The 16,395-nt window shown below is 37.2% G+C and overlaps 1 protein-coding gene across 5 annotated transcripts in view; it reads right to left on the reverse strand.

The window, feature by feature from the left end:
• The window catches only part of PPP1R12A (protein phosphatase 1 regulatory subunit 12A), a 124,804-nt gene that overhangs the window by 58,318 nt on the left and 50,091 nt on the right, over positions 1-16,395 (reverse strand). For all 5 annotated transcript variants that reach the window (XM_076333541.1, XM_076333560.1, XM_076333570.1 and 2 more), the window contains exon 3: positions 1,607-1,725. In XM_076333541.1, coding sequence (XP_076189656.1) covers positions 1,607-1,725 — 119 coding nt within the window. The remainder of the gene's footprint in view (positions 1-1,606; positions 1,726-16,395) is intronic.

The raw sequence follows: 16,395 nt of genomic DNA on the forward strand, positions 1-16,395 counted from the left end.
GCTGAGGCACATTCCAGAAACAACTCTCTGGCAAAGATTGACAGTACTGTTAGAAAAGAGAACAACAACTGTATTTTTTCCAAACCAATTAAAATAGACAAATGGTAGCACAGACAAAAAAAAATATTCGCAGCTATCTAACCTCAAGTTCTTTGTCTGTTAACGATAAGAACTGTTAATCAAAATTCAGTTAACACTACAAAATAATTGAATCAAAGCCTTTGTCAAATCTACAGTCTACTGCTGTATATCAGTTGGTATCTTATTTCCCTGCATATCAATCATTTCATCCACTTTCTTTTTACCATTTGCTTTGAGCATTAAACGGGTTTAACCATACAAATTACATCAGGGCAAGGCCTGAAGCAATTAACAGTTTACTGTTAAATTATGTAAATCTCTCTGAGAGATATAAATTCAACGCTACAAAAAAATTAACATTTTCAAGGAGAAAGAAGCCTTTTAAGAGGTAGGCAGGGGTCTAGAGTAATGTGGATGCAGTTCCCTTGCACACCCCCCACAAAGGTTCCATCTCACTCTGAATGTCATCTTCCTTCAATATGTAATGTAACTCAGACCACATCACCCCAGTTCTTCTACTGGGAGTTCTGGGATAGCAGACAACAACAACAACAACAACTGAATATTCTTTCCTCTGTGGAACGGAAAAACTAGAAACTTCCAAAGACCTTTCACTGGAAAACCCACCTGAGGATTGGAACATGGAAAACAGCAGTGTGAGGGGAAAAAAAGCAGGGAAAAATGAATCAATATGCTTTTTCAAAGGCCATCTTCTCTTGCAAAGACACCACTGCCAGTACTGCCCCAGCAATTTTCTAGGAGCAAGGTGCATGTATTTAGGGTATACATTTTTAAACGATAATGTCAAAACTTCATACCTATCCATTAACTGTCACATGAATGCTCACCTATATAGTGCTCTCAGAAGAGTACACAAAACCGGGAGGAACTTAAAGGTTCATGATTGGTTCTCAGGCCTAAAACAAGTGCAATCTACGACTCCTTATCCCAAGAAGTAGTTGCAGACATTTGGCATTGTAGAAAGGCATTCAAAAGGTCAGAACTAGACACAAAGGGTGATTTATGGAATATAGTATGGTTGTTTACTCTTGTTTTATTTATTCTAGGCTTTCTTGTAGTCAATGGAAAGAAACAGTTACCTTAGGGCTGGATTCACCTCATCCTAAACCTAACATCTGAGTCACCCTAAAAGTACCTATCTCTCTCCTCTCTAAGGCAGGAATCTCTTTAGACATAGACTAAAGCTGGGATATAGAAGTCTATATCCCAGATGCACTGAATACCATCCACAGTATCTGAATACCACCTAAATTCTATTGAGTTAAGTGAATGCAGGAATCCAGTCAACACCTGGGTTCAATACTTCTGACCTCTTTCTTCACAAGAGGCTGGGCTGAGTAAAAATGCCTAGAAGACAGCTTGAGCACTGTACATTGTATTGACAATTCTCTTCAGAAAATAAATTGAGTGACTTTAAAATTCCTAATTTAGCATAAGTTTTCAAAAATATATTTAGTGTCCAATAAACAAAATCACCATATTCAAATTCCATATTCAAAATTACCTTGTCTGTTTACTTCATTCTGAAGCAGCTCTTCCATTGCCTCTTCTTCAGCAATATCTAATGGAGTGTCTCCTTCACTATTTACAGCTCCTACATGTGCTCCTTGACTAATTAAATACCTGCCAATTGAAAAAAACAACCTGTAAGCAACATAGTAAAGCTGATGCAAAAAAACATAGCAGCCACTAGGATATCATATGCAATGGGTATATACATGCACACATACAATTCATAGAAACAACTGTAGTAGGTATAAGTAAAAAAACCTCATGACTGTCTACAATCCCTGAATACCCGTATGTCTTTTCACCATAATACACATTAATACAAATAGCACTCTGCTCTTCAGTTTGCCACAAAGAATCCTGACACATTTGAATACATACTTGTAAGAACTGAAAGAAGAAAATGGTTAGATGATGAACAAAAGCAAACACAAGGCTAATGGGGTTGAACCACCGATTCCCATGAGCTCCTCATATTAGGCCACCCTTTGTAGAACTTCCAAGTTCAGTGGCATATTATGTTTCTATACATTGCCAGAATGATGACTCCTGGTCTCTGAGGCAGCTTCATAACGTTAATAAAACCAGAATCGCCTCTGCTCCTAAGTATTCATAAGGTCAGCTTTTGGTGGGCAGAGAGGCGAGGGGAGAAAGGAAGCAGGACTTCACACTGTATTTCAACCCCACTAAGCGTTTTCTTACTTAAAGTACTACTGTCTCAGGAGTCAATAATCCAGACTCAGTGGCATTTATTTCTGAATTTCAAATCAAGTCAAATGGATCAATTCCAACAACAAGTCACAAAAAGATTAAGTAATTTCATTGTACTAAACCATAAGGCTATAAAGTTATTGAGAATCTACAGCTTAATATATAGTCTGTTTCTAAGCAGGCAATGAACAATAATTAAAACATCAATACAGATCAGTCTTACACCTTCTGACCATAACATTTCCACTTCCCTAACAAATTTAACAATTTGAGCCACGACAGGACTCAACACAAGCAAAAAATGGCAAACATACTTCCTGCCTTGCAGAGCTTAATTTACACTTCCCATATATTTGAGAAAAAAAAAAATCAGGAAATACTCAAACCTGAAGAACTAGCTATCCATTTGGTAACAGGTATATGAAATCAAAAGTGCTTTCTTAACCTCACTATTGCAAAATGCCAAATTATGCAGGAGCCAATCACAAAATTAATCCAACACTAATACAAATGCTTTGAAGTATTTCTGCTTAACTACTGCCAACTAACAATAACAGATTCCAGATCTAGGATCATATTTTCCATATCTTTATTCAATAACTCAGCATCAAGCACTGTCATACATTTCTATTTTTTAATAATTTAAATAGCACTTGTTATTAAACCTCTGTAATTACGTCAAGAAGAGGTAAGAACTGACAGATCACAAAATGGAAATGAATTCCCAGAAATGTAACCATATCTCCTGGGATATGCATCATCAGTTGTCGCCACTAACTTTGATGCTGGTATGCAGTGCCGGTTTTATTCTCTTCCTCCTAAAAAAGTGCTGCTGTGACTCTGATCTCCCTCTCCAGTTTAACTTCTGCAGGAATGAAAAATTAATACAAAGTAACAACATTTCTCAGCAATACCAGTTGTACTGTTTTAACAGTGACACAGCCTTCCAGGTTACAGATCAGATAATTGCTACGCAGGGTATCTGCTAAACAGGCAAAAACAGCAGCGGGGAAACGAACTTTCTTACAAAGTCAAAACGTTGATTCAAACCCAAAGTCAACCACTGACAAAAATATCTTTATAAAAAATTCCCAAGTCAACATTGATGTTCTTTCAACTTGTTTTTTCTAATATAGACACCAAAAAAGTGAATTTTTAAAAAATTGATTTTTACCTGTTTCCACGTAATACCTATAGGGAAAAATTAAGCTACTTTTGTAAGGAAAATACATATCTCATTGAAGTGGTTGTATTAGGTCAACCGGGTCAATAACTTCTAGACATGATAAAAGGAGCAATGCATAAGAAAGTGCAGGGAATGAACAAAAGGCTACAGTAGCACTTCAGAAAGTTATTATTTAGATATATGAACAACTTTGTGATCCTTTAAAGTAAGACTCCAAAAATGAAGCTGCTTGCAGACCAAAATCAGATCAGCAGAGCTAGGGGGATTATCAGGGCTGGAGAAGTAGAGTTATCTGAGTTCCCCTTCGCATGTGCTTACAGGTCTTTGGTTTTCCTGGGTCAGCAAAGGAAGGATGGGTGAACCTGCCCCGAGTTCACAGGATTTAAAGGGATGGGAGAAACAGGAGAAAGATGAAAGGCAGCACGCTCCTCGCCAGGGAAGTAAGAACGGTCCTTTCCCAACCTTCCTTCAGCCACTCCAACTAGGCCTCCCCTCTGCTATCCACACCAAAAAATTAACAGTGATCTCTTCAAGTAAATTAATAGCGAAAGAGCAATACTTTGTCTAAACCAAATTATTCAAACTCTGACTATTTTAAAGACACCTTTTAAGCCTGGTAATGAAATCCAGATTTGTTCTGTTTTCCATATCATTCAGTAACAGATGACCCTGTCCTGAAAAAGTTTATGCATGTGTTTATCTTCATTTACAGTAAAAATAGTTTCAGCGAAGCAATGACAGGGTTCAGATGGTGCATGAAGTCACCCCGGTGCCTACAGGATCGTAGCTTTAATTACAAAACCTCGTGCTACCAAGGGAAAAGAGAGCAATCGTTTCAGACGTGTAGGTAACTTCATTCTGCATCACATACAGAAAGGAAATGGATTTGGTAAACGAGACAAAGAGAACGATGCCCTAAGTTTGTAAGGCATAGCTGAGCAGAAGCCAGTACCGGAATAAACGGAAAAATCAGAAGGTTTTGATGGTTTTTTTAAAAATTACTTTCCCAACAAATTGTACTTCAACCTAAATGTTAATTAAAACTTATAGTATGACTTCAAATATGGATGTATTTGACATTTCAGTTATTCTGATACCATATACTAAAATCTGGTACCATCTACTAAATCACATGCAAAAGCGTATTATTGTGTGTAAGTAGTATGTATGCATATTAAAGAAGTCATCCATGTTTTTAAAAAACCTGCAAATAATTGCTTGTATTTTATCTTTATTAAGTAGGTGCTACCTTCATCTTGAAATCTCATCTTTCTAAAGCAAGTAAACATAATATAACTTTCATTTCCTCAGCTGATATTTAATTGATAGTTACATGTATGTGGTGAAAAAGAAATTGGAGGTGTGTAATAAAAAGTCCAGAACCATGCCCTTTGATACCATGTCCAGAAAAAGGTGCTTTTTGCAAACTTGGATGGAGTGGAAAAGTAAAAACATACAGGACTCCCACCTCCACCTACTTACAAAACCTTTTGGTATAGCATTTAAATTTCTGTCTTTTTTAAGTCACTTGTTACAAAATGGCCATGTTCAACAGACAGCTACAGAAGAATAATTCAGAAAATCCGATGATAATTTATATAACATTCTGGTAGGTGCTCATTCAAAATGCAAATAAATGAGAAGGAAACAGTAGCTTGATCCATACCATGCTTATTTTTGGAGCTAAAGCTTTCAAGTGTTGATATTGAAGCTAAAGGTACCTTGTTTAGATACTCTTGTGGTCTACGTATAGAGAATTGCAAGTATCCCAGGAATACTAGGAAAGATAAGAGCAATAAAATAAAATAACATCATTCCTGATCCTTCTGCCCTGATGTTTCCGTGGCAAGCATTACGCAGTCTGGGTAAGACTGGAAGAACAAGTTTGCTTTGTGATACCATTGTTTTATGAAAGCAAAAATACTTCTATTTGAAATTTGTCTTTTAGGAATCACTGCTGTATATTCCTCAATAGCTATTAAAGACTGAAATTAACAACCTTGAAAAAACCATGAAACATTTATTTTCTATAATTATTATGAAACCCAGACTCTCTCCCATAATTTTATGAAAAATACATTTCAATACCTTTCATAAAGGGTTGGAATCTCAGTATCTCTGAGACAATAAATAACAACCCTCTGAGATTACTGTACAAAAGCCAAACAGTCCACACCAAAACTGGAAGTGGAAGGAACTGGAAGGTAAAAATTTTATCTAGCAACTTGGCCTACACTCTGAATTAAACCCCAAACAAACAAAAAACCCCTTACAGCTGACTTGTGTGTGTGTGAAGTCTATTAGCAAAATGCATATAGAGACACAAAGTAAATGGAGAGGAAGACACCTCTCTCTGAAGACAGTTATATCCAAACTTGAGTCTTGTTTCTGAATTTAGGAAGCATTTACTTAAGAATCTGGAAGACACTCAAACTTTGGCTCTACTAAAGTTTGTTAGCTGCAGACAAGATATGCTGCAGATAACAGTTTAATATTATTTATCTCAGCAACAGAAAGAGTGGCCTATGTTTACATTCGAACCTTGCCTCAGTTCACAATATCTGGAAACAAGTTTGCGAAGCCATTAGGGATATAATTAAGTACTCGCTGAACCTGAAGGTCACCAAAATGGTGGCAAGCACAAGGCAGGGCAGCGAAGTGGCCGCTGAATTGATTCAGTTCATTAAAAATTGCTTACTGAACTCACTGGAGACTCATTAGTGAAAACAAGAGGTCCCTTCACACTAGACAGAAGACTAGAAGTCGGTCTCTAACTCCTAAAATGTGAGGAGAGGGACCTTCCTAAAAAATCTCTTGCTGAATAGAGGTTCAACGTGTTGTAGGTACATTTAAAATAAATGTGTTCAGTGTGGCCTTCCAGGGAAACATGGCTTAATTGCTAGCGGGGGCACCAGTCAAGACCACAACCGGCCTCCCAGCAGCTTTTAACTAATTACCAATTCCAGCTAAACCCAGCTGGTTGTTTTTAAATCCATAGATGGTGGAGTACAAATTAATTCCATGAGTGTCTTGACTGAATGATAACAGGGAGCCAAAGACAGAAAAAGTGTCACTGTGTTCATGCAGCTGTGCAAGCCGTCATTTGTAGAAACAAATAATGAAAAAAAAAATCTGCCCTACAGTCCACAGGACGTAAAAACAAATTAAGAACTTACACATCTTTGGAATATGTATTTTAATTGCCTTCTCTTAAAATGCCTTTCAGAATTATTTCACTGATTTTTTTGAAATACATAGTATCGATACACTTTTAAAAGTACATCTTTGTAAATCGTTCAAATTAGTAATAAAAAGACATCCATTATAAATCTGGCCAAACAATTAGACCTTCAAGAGACATTTAACAAATAAAAAAAAATACACAATTTTAACACTGCTGTTTCCAATTTCATTTTTTTAAAGTTGAAGTACACTAAAACTGTAACACCTGATCCTTTTCAGACCTATTGGTTTGAGTGTCTGGGAATATTTCTTTAAATATTTTCTCACTGCAGAAGAGTTTCACTTCACATATAAAATCTTAACAATGTTGTTAACTCAGACAGAAGTAGAAATGCTACCTCAAGCTCCCTAGCCCTTCTCAAAAGTGGTTTTAGTTTGGGTCTGGTTTTGGTTTGTTTAAATTTGCAGCAAAAATAATACTTAAAGGCCAGGCAAGCAAAGGTATACCTACCTGCAGTTACAACATCTCAAGAGATAAAATTACAGCTTCTATGTGATTCTTGAATTTTTAGGGTGCACTTCTCAAAATAACAAATTAAAGGCAGGCCTAGCCTTTTTCTTTAAAAATCTTAAATAATACAAACTTGAAGCAAATACAAGAGCATTAGAATAACATTGTCCTAAATTCTGTTGTGGTACATAGTACGCATATGCCCTTTGTCAGTGGGCAAGTTTCAAGGAAAATGTACAGTCGGTTGAATATGAGTGAACAGCCAGTACCCAGCTGCCCCTCAAATACTCCCTCATGCACCCTTACACTGTCACGCTCGTTTTTAAACACATTTTCAAAGCCCATATAAATGTAATGATAAGAAGGTCACAATTACACTATTTTTGAAATATGTATTTTAATGCTTGTAAGCATTTGGTGGAGAGCGTTAAAACATGTGCAACACAGGGCAGGTGGCTGGCAGGTCTCACAAGGCAGGGAGGAGCCCTGCTTGCTCGGGCAGGCAGCACCCTGTACAGCACCCTGCTCTGCACAACGGGGGATCTCCCTGCCGTCTTTAGCGACAATCTGCAGATAATTTCCCTTGTCCTCCTTCCTCCACAGCTGAGATACTCCTGCAGTTCTCTTTTCTCCTGAATCCATGATTTACAGAAGAAAATGAAGGCTCCATGTTCAATACTGGAACCAAAACTGTACAAATTCAATTGGGCCAAGAATACTTTCTCCTGCATGATTTTAAGACCGATGTAGAATAAATCAAATGACTTGAAAAACAATTAAGTCAAACTCATATGGATGTCTTATCAAATCACTCTGCAAAATGCCATCCCACGCTGTCAGTCGCTGCTGCGCCTCAACCTTCTGCCTCTAAACATTTAGAACTGAATAGAGACTGACATAAGAAGACAGGCTTCTGTGATGGCATTTAAATTAAAATCAAATCATGATAAAACTCAGGCACTTCTAAGGTTATGTTTCTTTGCAAATTCCAGAAGATTCTCTCTCACATCTTTCTCTCTTGGAAAAAAAATGCTGCAGCACTTTCTAAATAGGAATGATCCCATTATGAGCAGTATCATCAGCCAGCAGCTACACAAAACACCAAGTTAAATAAGGCCAATTAGGATTATTTGGCAAAACTAGATAATTATTTCTCCTGAAATACGAGTGATGATTTTAAGACAGCTGACATCAACAAGATATCTGAGGTGAATTTATGATTTCCTCTTGCAGAACACAAGAGCTGAGAATTTCAGATAGCTAGAGATGTTAAAAAAAAAAAAAAAAGTTGAGAAACAAATGGCCAAATGATTTTAAGCAAATGGGAAGGGACATTTCTTTTCAATTTTCACCAGTCTAATCCAGATTTCGGCCTACGTGTTTTTCTAAATTATGGAACAGTTTGAAAAGACTTTTTTATATCCTTCAATATGCAAGAGCTCCTCCAGATAGCAGCAAATCCAGCTTCTGATTCTCCCTCGTGAAGCTGTTATGGAAGGCATCTTGGACAGACACACATCTTTGCTTCAAAATTGTCAAATACTCCCAAAGCTATCAAAGTAGTATGCCACAGAGATGAGAAAAAAATATTCCCCCTAAGCAAACAGCACTTTCTATCAATTCTAAATATTGTACCTATATGAAAAACATATTTATGTTTATGAAGCCAACACTCCACAATGTACCAACACACCACTGAGCTCTGCACATAGCTGGCTGTCCCTAGCCTCCACTGGAGGCTCCACTCCTCAACTTGCAGGCCCAAAGAAGCACAGTAACTAGAATCACATCTGTTTTCCTTTTTGGTATGCAGGAGCATAGAAGAAACAGAGTAGATAACAGTATCTGGTTAGCCTTAGTCCCCCTGTGTTCCAAGAAACCTCTGAAAAAAGCCAGCAATAAGCTCTAGAAATATTTGCACGTAGGCAGCCACCTAAACATTAATGGTGCAAAGATGGAACAGGAAAAATTCCTACTTGCAGCATATGAAAAGCAACTAAGCCTTCATATTTTACTGTATCCATATAGAGGAAAGACATATGAGAGGTGGCAGAGCAATGTTTAGGTGAAAGTAAACAGTGACTGAGAAGAGGAAAGTAGGAAATGTGAAGAAAGCTATATAGGGAAACATATGCTATAACCTATTTACAAAAAGGAAAAAGGAAAAAGGAAAAAGGAAAAAGGAAAAAGGAAAAAGGAAAAAGGAAAAAGGAAAAAGGAAAAAGGAAAAAGGAAAAGAGAAAAAGAAAAGAAAAAGAAAAAAGGAAAAAAGAAAAAAGGAAAAAAGAAAAAGAAAAAGAAAAAGAAAAAGAAAAAGAAAAAGAAAAAGAAAAAGAAAAAGAAAAAGAAAAAGAAAAAGAAAAAGAAAAAGAAAAAGAAAAAGAAAAAGAAAAAGAAAAAGAAAAAGAAAAAGAAAAAGAAAAAGAAAAAAGAAAAAGAAAAAGAAAAAGAGAGAAAGAAAGAGAAAGAGAAAGAGAAAGAAAAAAGAGAAAGAAAGAAAAAGAGAAAGAGAGAGAGAAAGAGAGAAAAGAGAAAGAGAAAAGAGAAAGAGAGAAAAGAGAAAAGAGAAAAGAGAAAGAAAAGAGAAAAGAGAAAAGAGAAAAGAGAAAAGAGAAAAGAGAAAAGAGAAAAGAGAAAAGAGAAAAGAGAAAAGAGAAAAGAGAAAAGAGAAAAGAGAAAAGAGAAAAGAGAAAAGAGAAAAGAGAAAAAGAAAGAACTGGAGCCTGGTAATGCCAGGATGAATACAGGGCAAAAACTTCAGCAGGAAAGAAAAAGCGAAACAAGAAGTATTTTTGAAGTGTATATCAAACGTTAATTTCACTATGCACTTTGTGAACAAGTGTTTCTCTCCTTTACTTTGAAGTGTGCACCCTATAGTGCAAAAATGAAGGTTGAGTTTGAAAAATACCTTGTTGCAGCTGCAGAAGAGTACACACAGTACATACAGTAACTCTAGCTCACAACACCCTCTGTGCTCAGGATGCTTTCCTGTAGCAAGTCTCCCAGCATTTGTGGTGATTTATGGAAGTGTCAGCAAGATGAATACTTGGGATTGAGTTACACTGGCTGAAAAGAAGAGGTAACAACAGCATGGAGGCAGAAAAGGAGGAGGAAGAAGGAAAACCATGCTGCTGCCCACCTTCCTCAGCTAATTCCTCACCAACAAGATGTGATCACACCACTAGCTCACCGTCCCTCCTACCTTGTGCCAAGAGTAGCATTGCTATATTTGGCTATAGTAGCACCACAAATTCTGATTTTTAACTGCTGCTTTCTATTTCAGTGGAAGTTATGAGTATGGACCTAACTTAACATGCTTATTTTCCTCCAACAGCCATGTGTTGGCATTTATATCAGAAAAATTTAAACCAAGGTCAATTCTTTTACTGTGCTTTAACAGACACTAGCATAGACATAATCACTACGTCACAGAACTCATCTTGTTTATAATTATATTATGCCATAATATAGTGACCAAATCTCTCTACGAAGCAACATTACTATCACAGTGCAGCTTTTAGCATCACCCAGTAGTACTGAACTCGGTCTGACCCCTTGTTAGGTATCAGCAATCTGCAACTCATAGCAGTTGTTTACCTGTCCAGTCCACTTTGAACTTCCTTGAAAACACATTTCTTTCAAAAGAAACTCTCACTCCTTATTCAAACTTGATAAGCAGTACCTCATCTGTAATCAAGAGGTTTCAAGAAATTCCTTTTTTATACTTTTTTCTTGTCATACATGTTGTTTATAAATAAACCCTATATTTTTGTGTCTTAGTATCTGAATTGTATCCAAATAACTCACTCTCATCAATGCACAGCAGCCTTATGTCTCTAGAGACACCACACTATATTTACACTGATTTCAGAAGAATTCAAGCAGCTTTTATCCTGCCTCAGTCAGGGATAAGACTAGAAAAATACACACAGATTAAGGTCATTTGCACTGAAATGACGTAGTTTGGGATATCCAACAAAAGACACAGCTGTAAGAAAGGATAAGTAGGTCATAAGTTGCTTTAGTGTCATTAGAAAGTCTACTGTATGTGGCAGAATAGGGTCAAACTCACAATAAAGAAAAACACTCAAGTAAAAGCTGAAAGAAAATAAAAACTGAGATGCACAGAAGTGACAATCTACACCACACCCATGTTTTCTCCTAGAAAACAACACTCAAAACCAACTTTATTGTGAATTAAATTATTTTTATATCAGATAACTGAATAAATACTAATTCCACAGATTCAACAGTCTAAGAAGAATCTATTGGTGCCTCTCTCTAAAACAGCAATTTTGACTTAGTTGATGAGGCCTTAACAAGTGACAGTATGCCATACTTACCAAGCACTTGCTCAATTCAAAACCTGGTTGCTCATGTATCTAGAGCTGCTCTCCCATGTTCCAGTCATACCTAGATCGGTAGCCAACGGGCAGTTACAAGCCATCATCCAGGGAGGACCTGATGTGTTACATTTCTTGGGAGTCTACCCGAGCTCCCAGGCTTCCATATGTATCACTCTTCCATATGTCTTCTCTTCCATATGTATCACATTCAACTTCAGAATTCATAGGTAAGATATCTACTCTAAATTGTTCTCAGGATACCAATAAAACCAATGCTTGGTGATAAACAAGTAAGATCTTTCCTATGCACATCACTTCTGAAAGCAGGATGTTTTTTCTAGATATGAGCTGCACTTTCAAATTCTTTTTCAGCCAAAAATTAGAGTGCTCTGAGCTTTACATTGGGCATCAGTCCCTTGACTTTTCATTAGATCCAATGAACTGCTAAAGCATATTAAAAGAAAAAAGCTACTTCCCACTAAATCGTATGTCCCTGAAGAAGATACCTCTGAACTTAAAAGTCTAGTAGATTTACCTTTAGAAGAACAGAAATGCAATACACTTACTAACAAATATTTAGGGTCTCAAGTGGAGTCGCACACAGTAATCCAATCTGAAGAAGGCAGCTATAGCGCACACACTGTCTTTGTGCATCCTAGAGTGACCAGGTCTAGAGTCCCTCAGTTGAACAAACAGGTATCAAATCAGTTAGGTCCTATAATTTCCTCTAACCCATCAACCATATCTTACTGTGTATTTCTGCCAGCTCGTTTTTATCCAAACATCAGATCACACAGTAGAAAAGATTAAACTCTACCACATAATGACATGATTTTAAAAAGGGAATTTCACCATCAACCTAAACAATTTAATTAGTGTTTCATTATTCTTCGAATGTACATACATACAGCAAAAACATGTTGAAAATAGTACACTGCCACAGTACATCTTCATAAAAAGAAAATGTCAACTGATACTAGCTCACTGATTTTCTCCAAGTTTCTCCATTATTTTCTTTAATGGAATTTAACTTCATCCTTGCAGATATCTAATACAAGTTTGGAGGAGGAGGAACTTTTATGTTGCTGATAAAGAACGAGCATCGCACTTTGATTTGGGGTGAGGGAAGAGACTACCATACTAGCATATTTTCTCTCCCATTAACGTTTTTTCCCAATTTGTTCTTCCAGAAAGAAACAAGGCAGCAAATAGAAATGAACTAACTGAAACAATCTTCCAAAGCCTGCAGTGACCTTTCCACAGCTCTCAAAACAAACATCATATCTTTACCAGTGTCAACTTGTAAGAAGTCAGTCATTCTTCTAGAAGAGCTGTTCTTCTTTGGCTGGGAATAAATCTTCTTTCCCTGCTTTTATTTTGTCACGTAGCTTGTTTTATAACACATCCTTCTGAAGTCCTCTTCTCATTTTCTGAGTGGGTTGTATCAAGTTTCATCTTTGGTCCTTTTTCCTTTTAATTCTACTCCTCCAGTTAACATTTCCTTGTGTCATTTAAAGTAACATCTTGAATCCTGTCAAAAACGTTCATTCACATTGTGGCATCTCTATCAGTTTGCATAATCAGTTTGCATGTGGTTTACATCAGACTACCAACTTCATCTTGTCATTCACCAATCAAACTTCTGATTATCCTCTGATTATCCTCTGAAGATCCATTTCTGAATGTATCACTAATAACATCACTTCATACTCAGTTAGTTAAAACCATAATTGGGAACAAAGCTAAAGGAGATGGGAGCCATCCCTGATGTTTTTATCAGTCTGCTTTGCCTAAATAATGCCTTGCTCTTCTAGGATTATAATGGGTTATGGCAAAAGAGTTTAGATTAAAAACATTCCAGTAAGTAATAGCTCCAGATCAGCAAGTTATTACAACTTGGAGAGAAATGGATTAGAAACAACTGCTTTGAAATAGATTTTGTGGCACCACCACCCTCAGATATCGCAGAAGAACATTCAACAGTACCAGCTGGTTCAGGAGATGAAGGAGAGGACTCCACCTCAGCACTGGCAGCTCTCCACAGCCAGGCTTCTGATCAGCGGTACAAGCTATGTCTGAAAAGCAGTCCAGACTTTTTTTTTTATACCCACATATCTATGCCAACTGCTGCTGGCAAGCCAGAGCAGCTCACTGATCCAAAAGAGAATAAACCCTCCAAACCCCCTGAAGGCTAGTCTTATGCTAATAGTTCCCACATTGTTGTGTGATCATTAGATAATGCAAGAGAGGGGGCAAGAGCCTGTGGAGGAGGGAAAACCAAGGAGAGAAGGGAACGACTGCCTATTTCTGCAGTAGTCTCAAGTTAGATCACATTAAGCTTATTATGAAACTGCACTGAATTCCATTTACTAACTGTTGCCAGACGAGCACTGGTCCAGTCCTTGTACCGCGGGCAGCAATCACTACCACCCAGCACCCGCAGCACTCCCCGCAAGGCAATTAGCGCTGTAAGTAAACCACCGATCACTGAACTTCTATGTATTCAACTACAGGTTTGCAGGACTGTCTCTCACTCCTCCGTATACCAGACAATGATCGCTCATTTAGTCTTAATGGACTGTTACTAAAATAGAGAGATCCTGGGACAATGGCTTGCTGAGGCTTCAGCAAACTAGTTTGGCTGGATTCACTTTCAGGTGTCTGGAGTCTGGAAAAACAGATGGGCGTCAGCAGCAAGGCAGTGGTTACACACAAGCCTTTTAAAGTCTGCTTTAAATATTAGGGAAAGAGGGGATACAACATAGGAAACTGGGCAAGAAGGAAAGCGGGTAAGCTGGGTCTTAAAGCAGCAGAGTTGGTCAAGCTGTTACTCTCTTCCTAAATGAACTGAGTGAGGAGGCTCTGAACTTCAGAAGTTATTCTCTTTCTTACTGTAATCATATGCTTCAGTCTTTAAAACCTGGAAAGATTTGGCAAACTGTTACTCAGATGTAGTACCCACTGCATGAAGGTATACAAACCCTATTCTGCCCTCAGGAGACATCTCCCCCCCCACCCCGCCTCGGGTTTTTTGCACAAAAGTGTAACTGTCACTGACTTCTAATTTATTTTTGAAAAATGCTTTTCTTACACTTGCTGGAAGATGCACCTTCTTTCATTCTGGGGAAAATGAAAAAGCATTCATGTTTAAGTAGTAAAACGGTATCGTAGCCTCTAAATACTTGCAAACAAGCTTCAAAATACATCAACTACGCACTCACAACTAGGCACACAAGAAAATACTTTTTTAACACAAACTTTAATTCTTGAACAGAAAAGAAATTTCTACCATTTCAGATTTATTTTACATTAATCTGGTACAATACAAAGCAGAGAGAAATAAAAAAGTAAGTATTTTAAAATTCTGTTTCTTAAATGCCACTTTGCACTATTTTTCTTCCTCTATTACATTTTTTGCATTCTAAAAAGAAGTTTGTTTATTCCCTGATACTGAAATAATAGACAAGCTTTTAAACTGCAGAAGAGATCAGATAAAAAAAAATCATTATATACACCCAAATAGTTTTACAAGAGTTTTACAAAGGTTAATTTAAGGATCCTACCCATTAAATACCACCTTGAAGAATATACACAAAATTTCTGTTGAAGTCCTCCTGCATTAAAGTTTGTTTCCACATAACTATAATTTTTCAAAGCATTTGTTGCTGCCTTTTAATTCATACTAACACACTGGAGAAAAAAAGGCTCCTTTGTGTAAAGGTTTCTGTATACGAAAAAAATGGAGAAGAATAGAAAAAGAGAACATGCTATACAAAATCCTGTTTTGGCAATTTTGAAGAATTTTAATTTAAAGCATGTTCATATTACAACTACTTGTAAGCTAATTCACATGATCATAAACTAACTTAAGTAGGCAATTCTAAAATTAAACTATTCAAAGAATTCCCAGTAAGCTGAAGCACTCCCAGCATTTACAGATCTCAGAAACAACGGAAACAAAAGGAGCAGTTGCCCTCCACGGCAGAGTTTTTGCTTTTACAGCACAACTCTCCACCTGCAACCAGCTGACACTTTATTTCACACTAAACTATGTTCTCTTGCTGTATTTCACCTGAAGTGGGCTTCTACAAGACTAACATAAACCCCAACGAGTGGGAGCCATGCCACAAATTCACTCAGCCCATTAGTAATTAGCATGGGACCAGCGCCAAAACGTGGCTGAAGTGGTGACTCCCTGAGACATCCAGAGTTTTTTCGGAAAAGCTCCCTACCACCTACATAACTCTGCACTTCTCCCAGATCTCCAGCCCATGGGTGCACTCACTCAGGAACATCTGAGTAGCAGCAGGTGCTACTTAACAAGAACGTGTACATTATAGAGCAAGGAAGAGAGAGAGAGAGAGAATGAATCAGGTGTTCAGTGAAAGCACAGTGAGATGGGAAGGTTCCTGCATTGATCAAATAGGCAGGCACCATTCTGTATTTACCCGGAGTGACTCCCAGTCATTCCTATTTACTGTACATAACAGGAAATGGGTGTTAGTAGCGAATGGATGGAACACATAGAAAGAACAGCTGAACTGTGAGATTGTTTGTGTACTGATCCAATTATAAAAGCAGACTGAACAGAAACCTTTCTCACTCTGTAAGAAAGTACATTAACCATGCCAAATATAATCCTATGAAAGTCAAATGAGCATCAGAAGAAGAAAAACTATGATCAAGTTTATACTATAAAGGTTTGTAATGATTAAACTTTTTTTTTTATTTTGAAAGCAGAACCAAGGTTTCACATCCTATTAACAGATCTGCAAACTCCAACACACCCCATCCCAGTCATATTTAATAGACTCTAACCCTAGTGATGAATTATGCAAGAGTTATCA

This window comes from Aptenodytes patagonicus, chromosome 1 (genome assembly GCF_965638725.1).
Source record: "Aptenodytes patagonicus chromosome 1, bAptPat1.pri.cur, whole genome shotgun sequence".
NCBI classification, from domain to species: domain Eukaryota; kingdom Metazoa; phylum Chordata; class Aves; order Sphenisciformes; family Spheniscidae; genus Aptenodytes; species Aptenodytes patagonicus.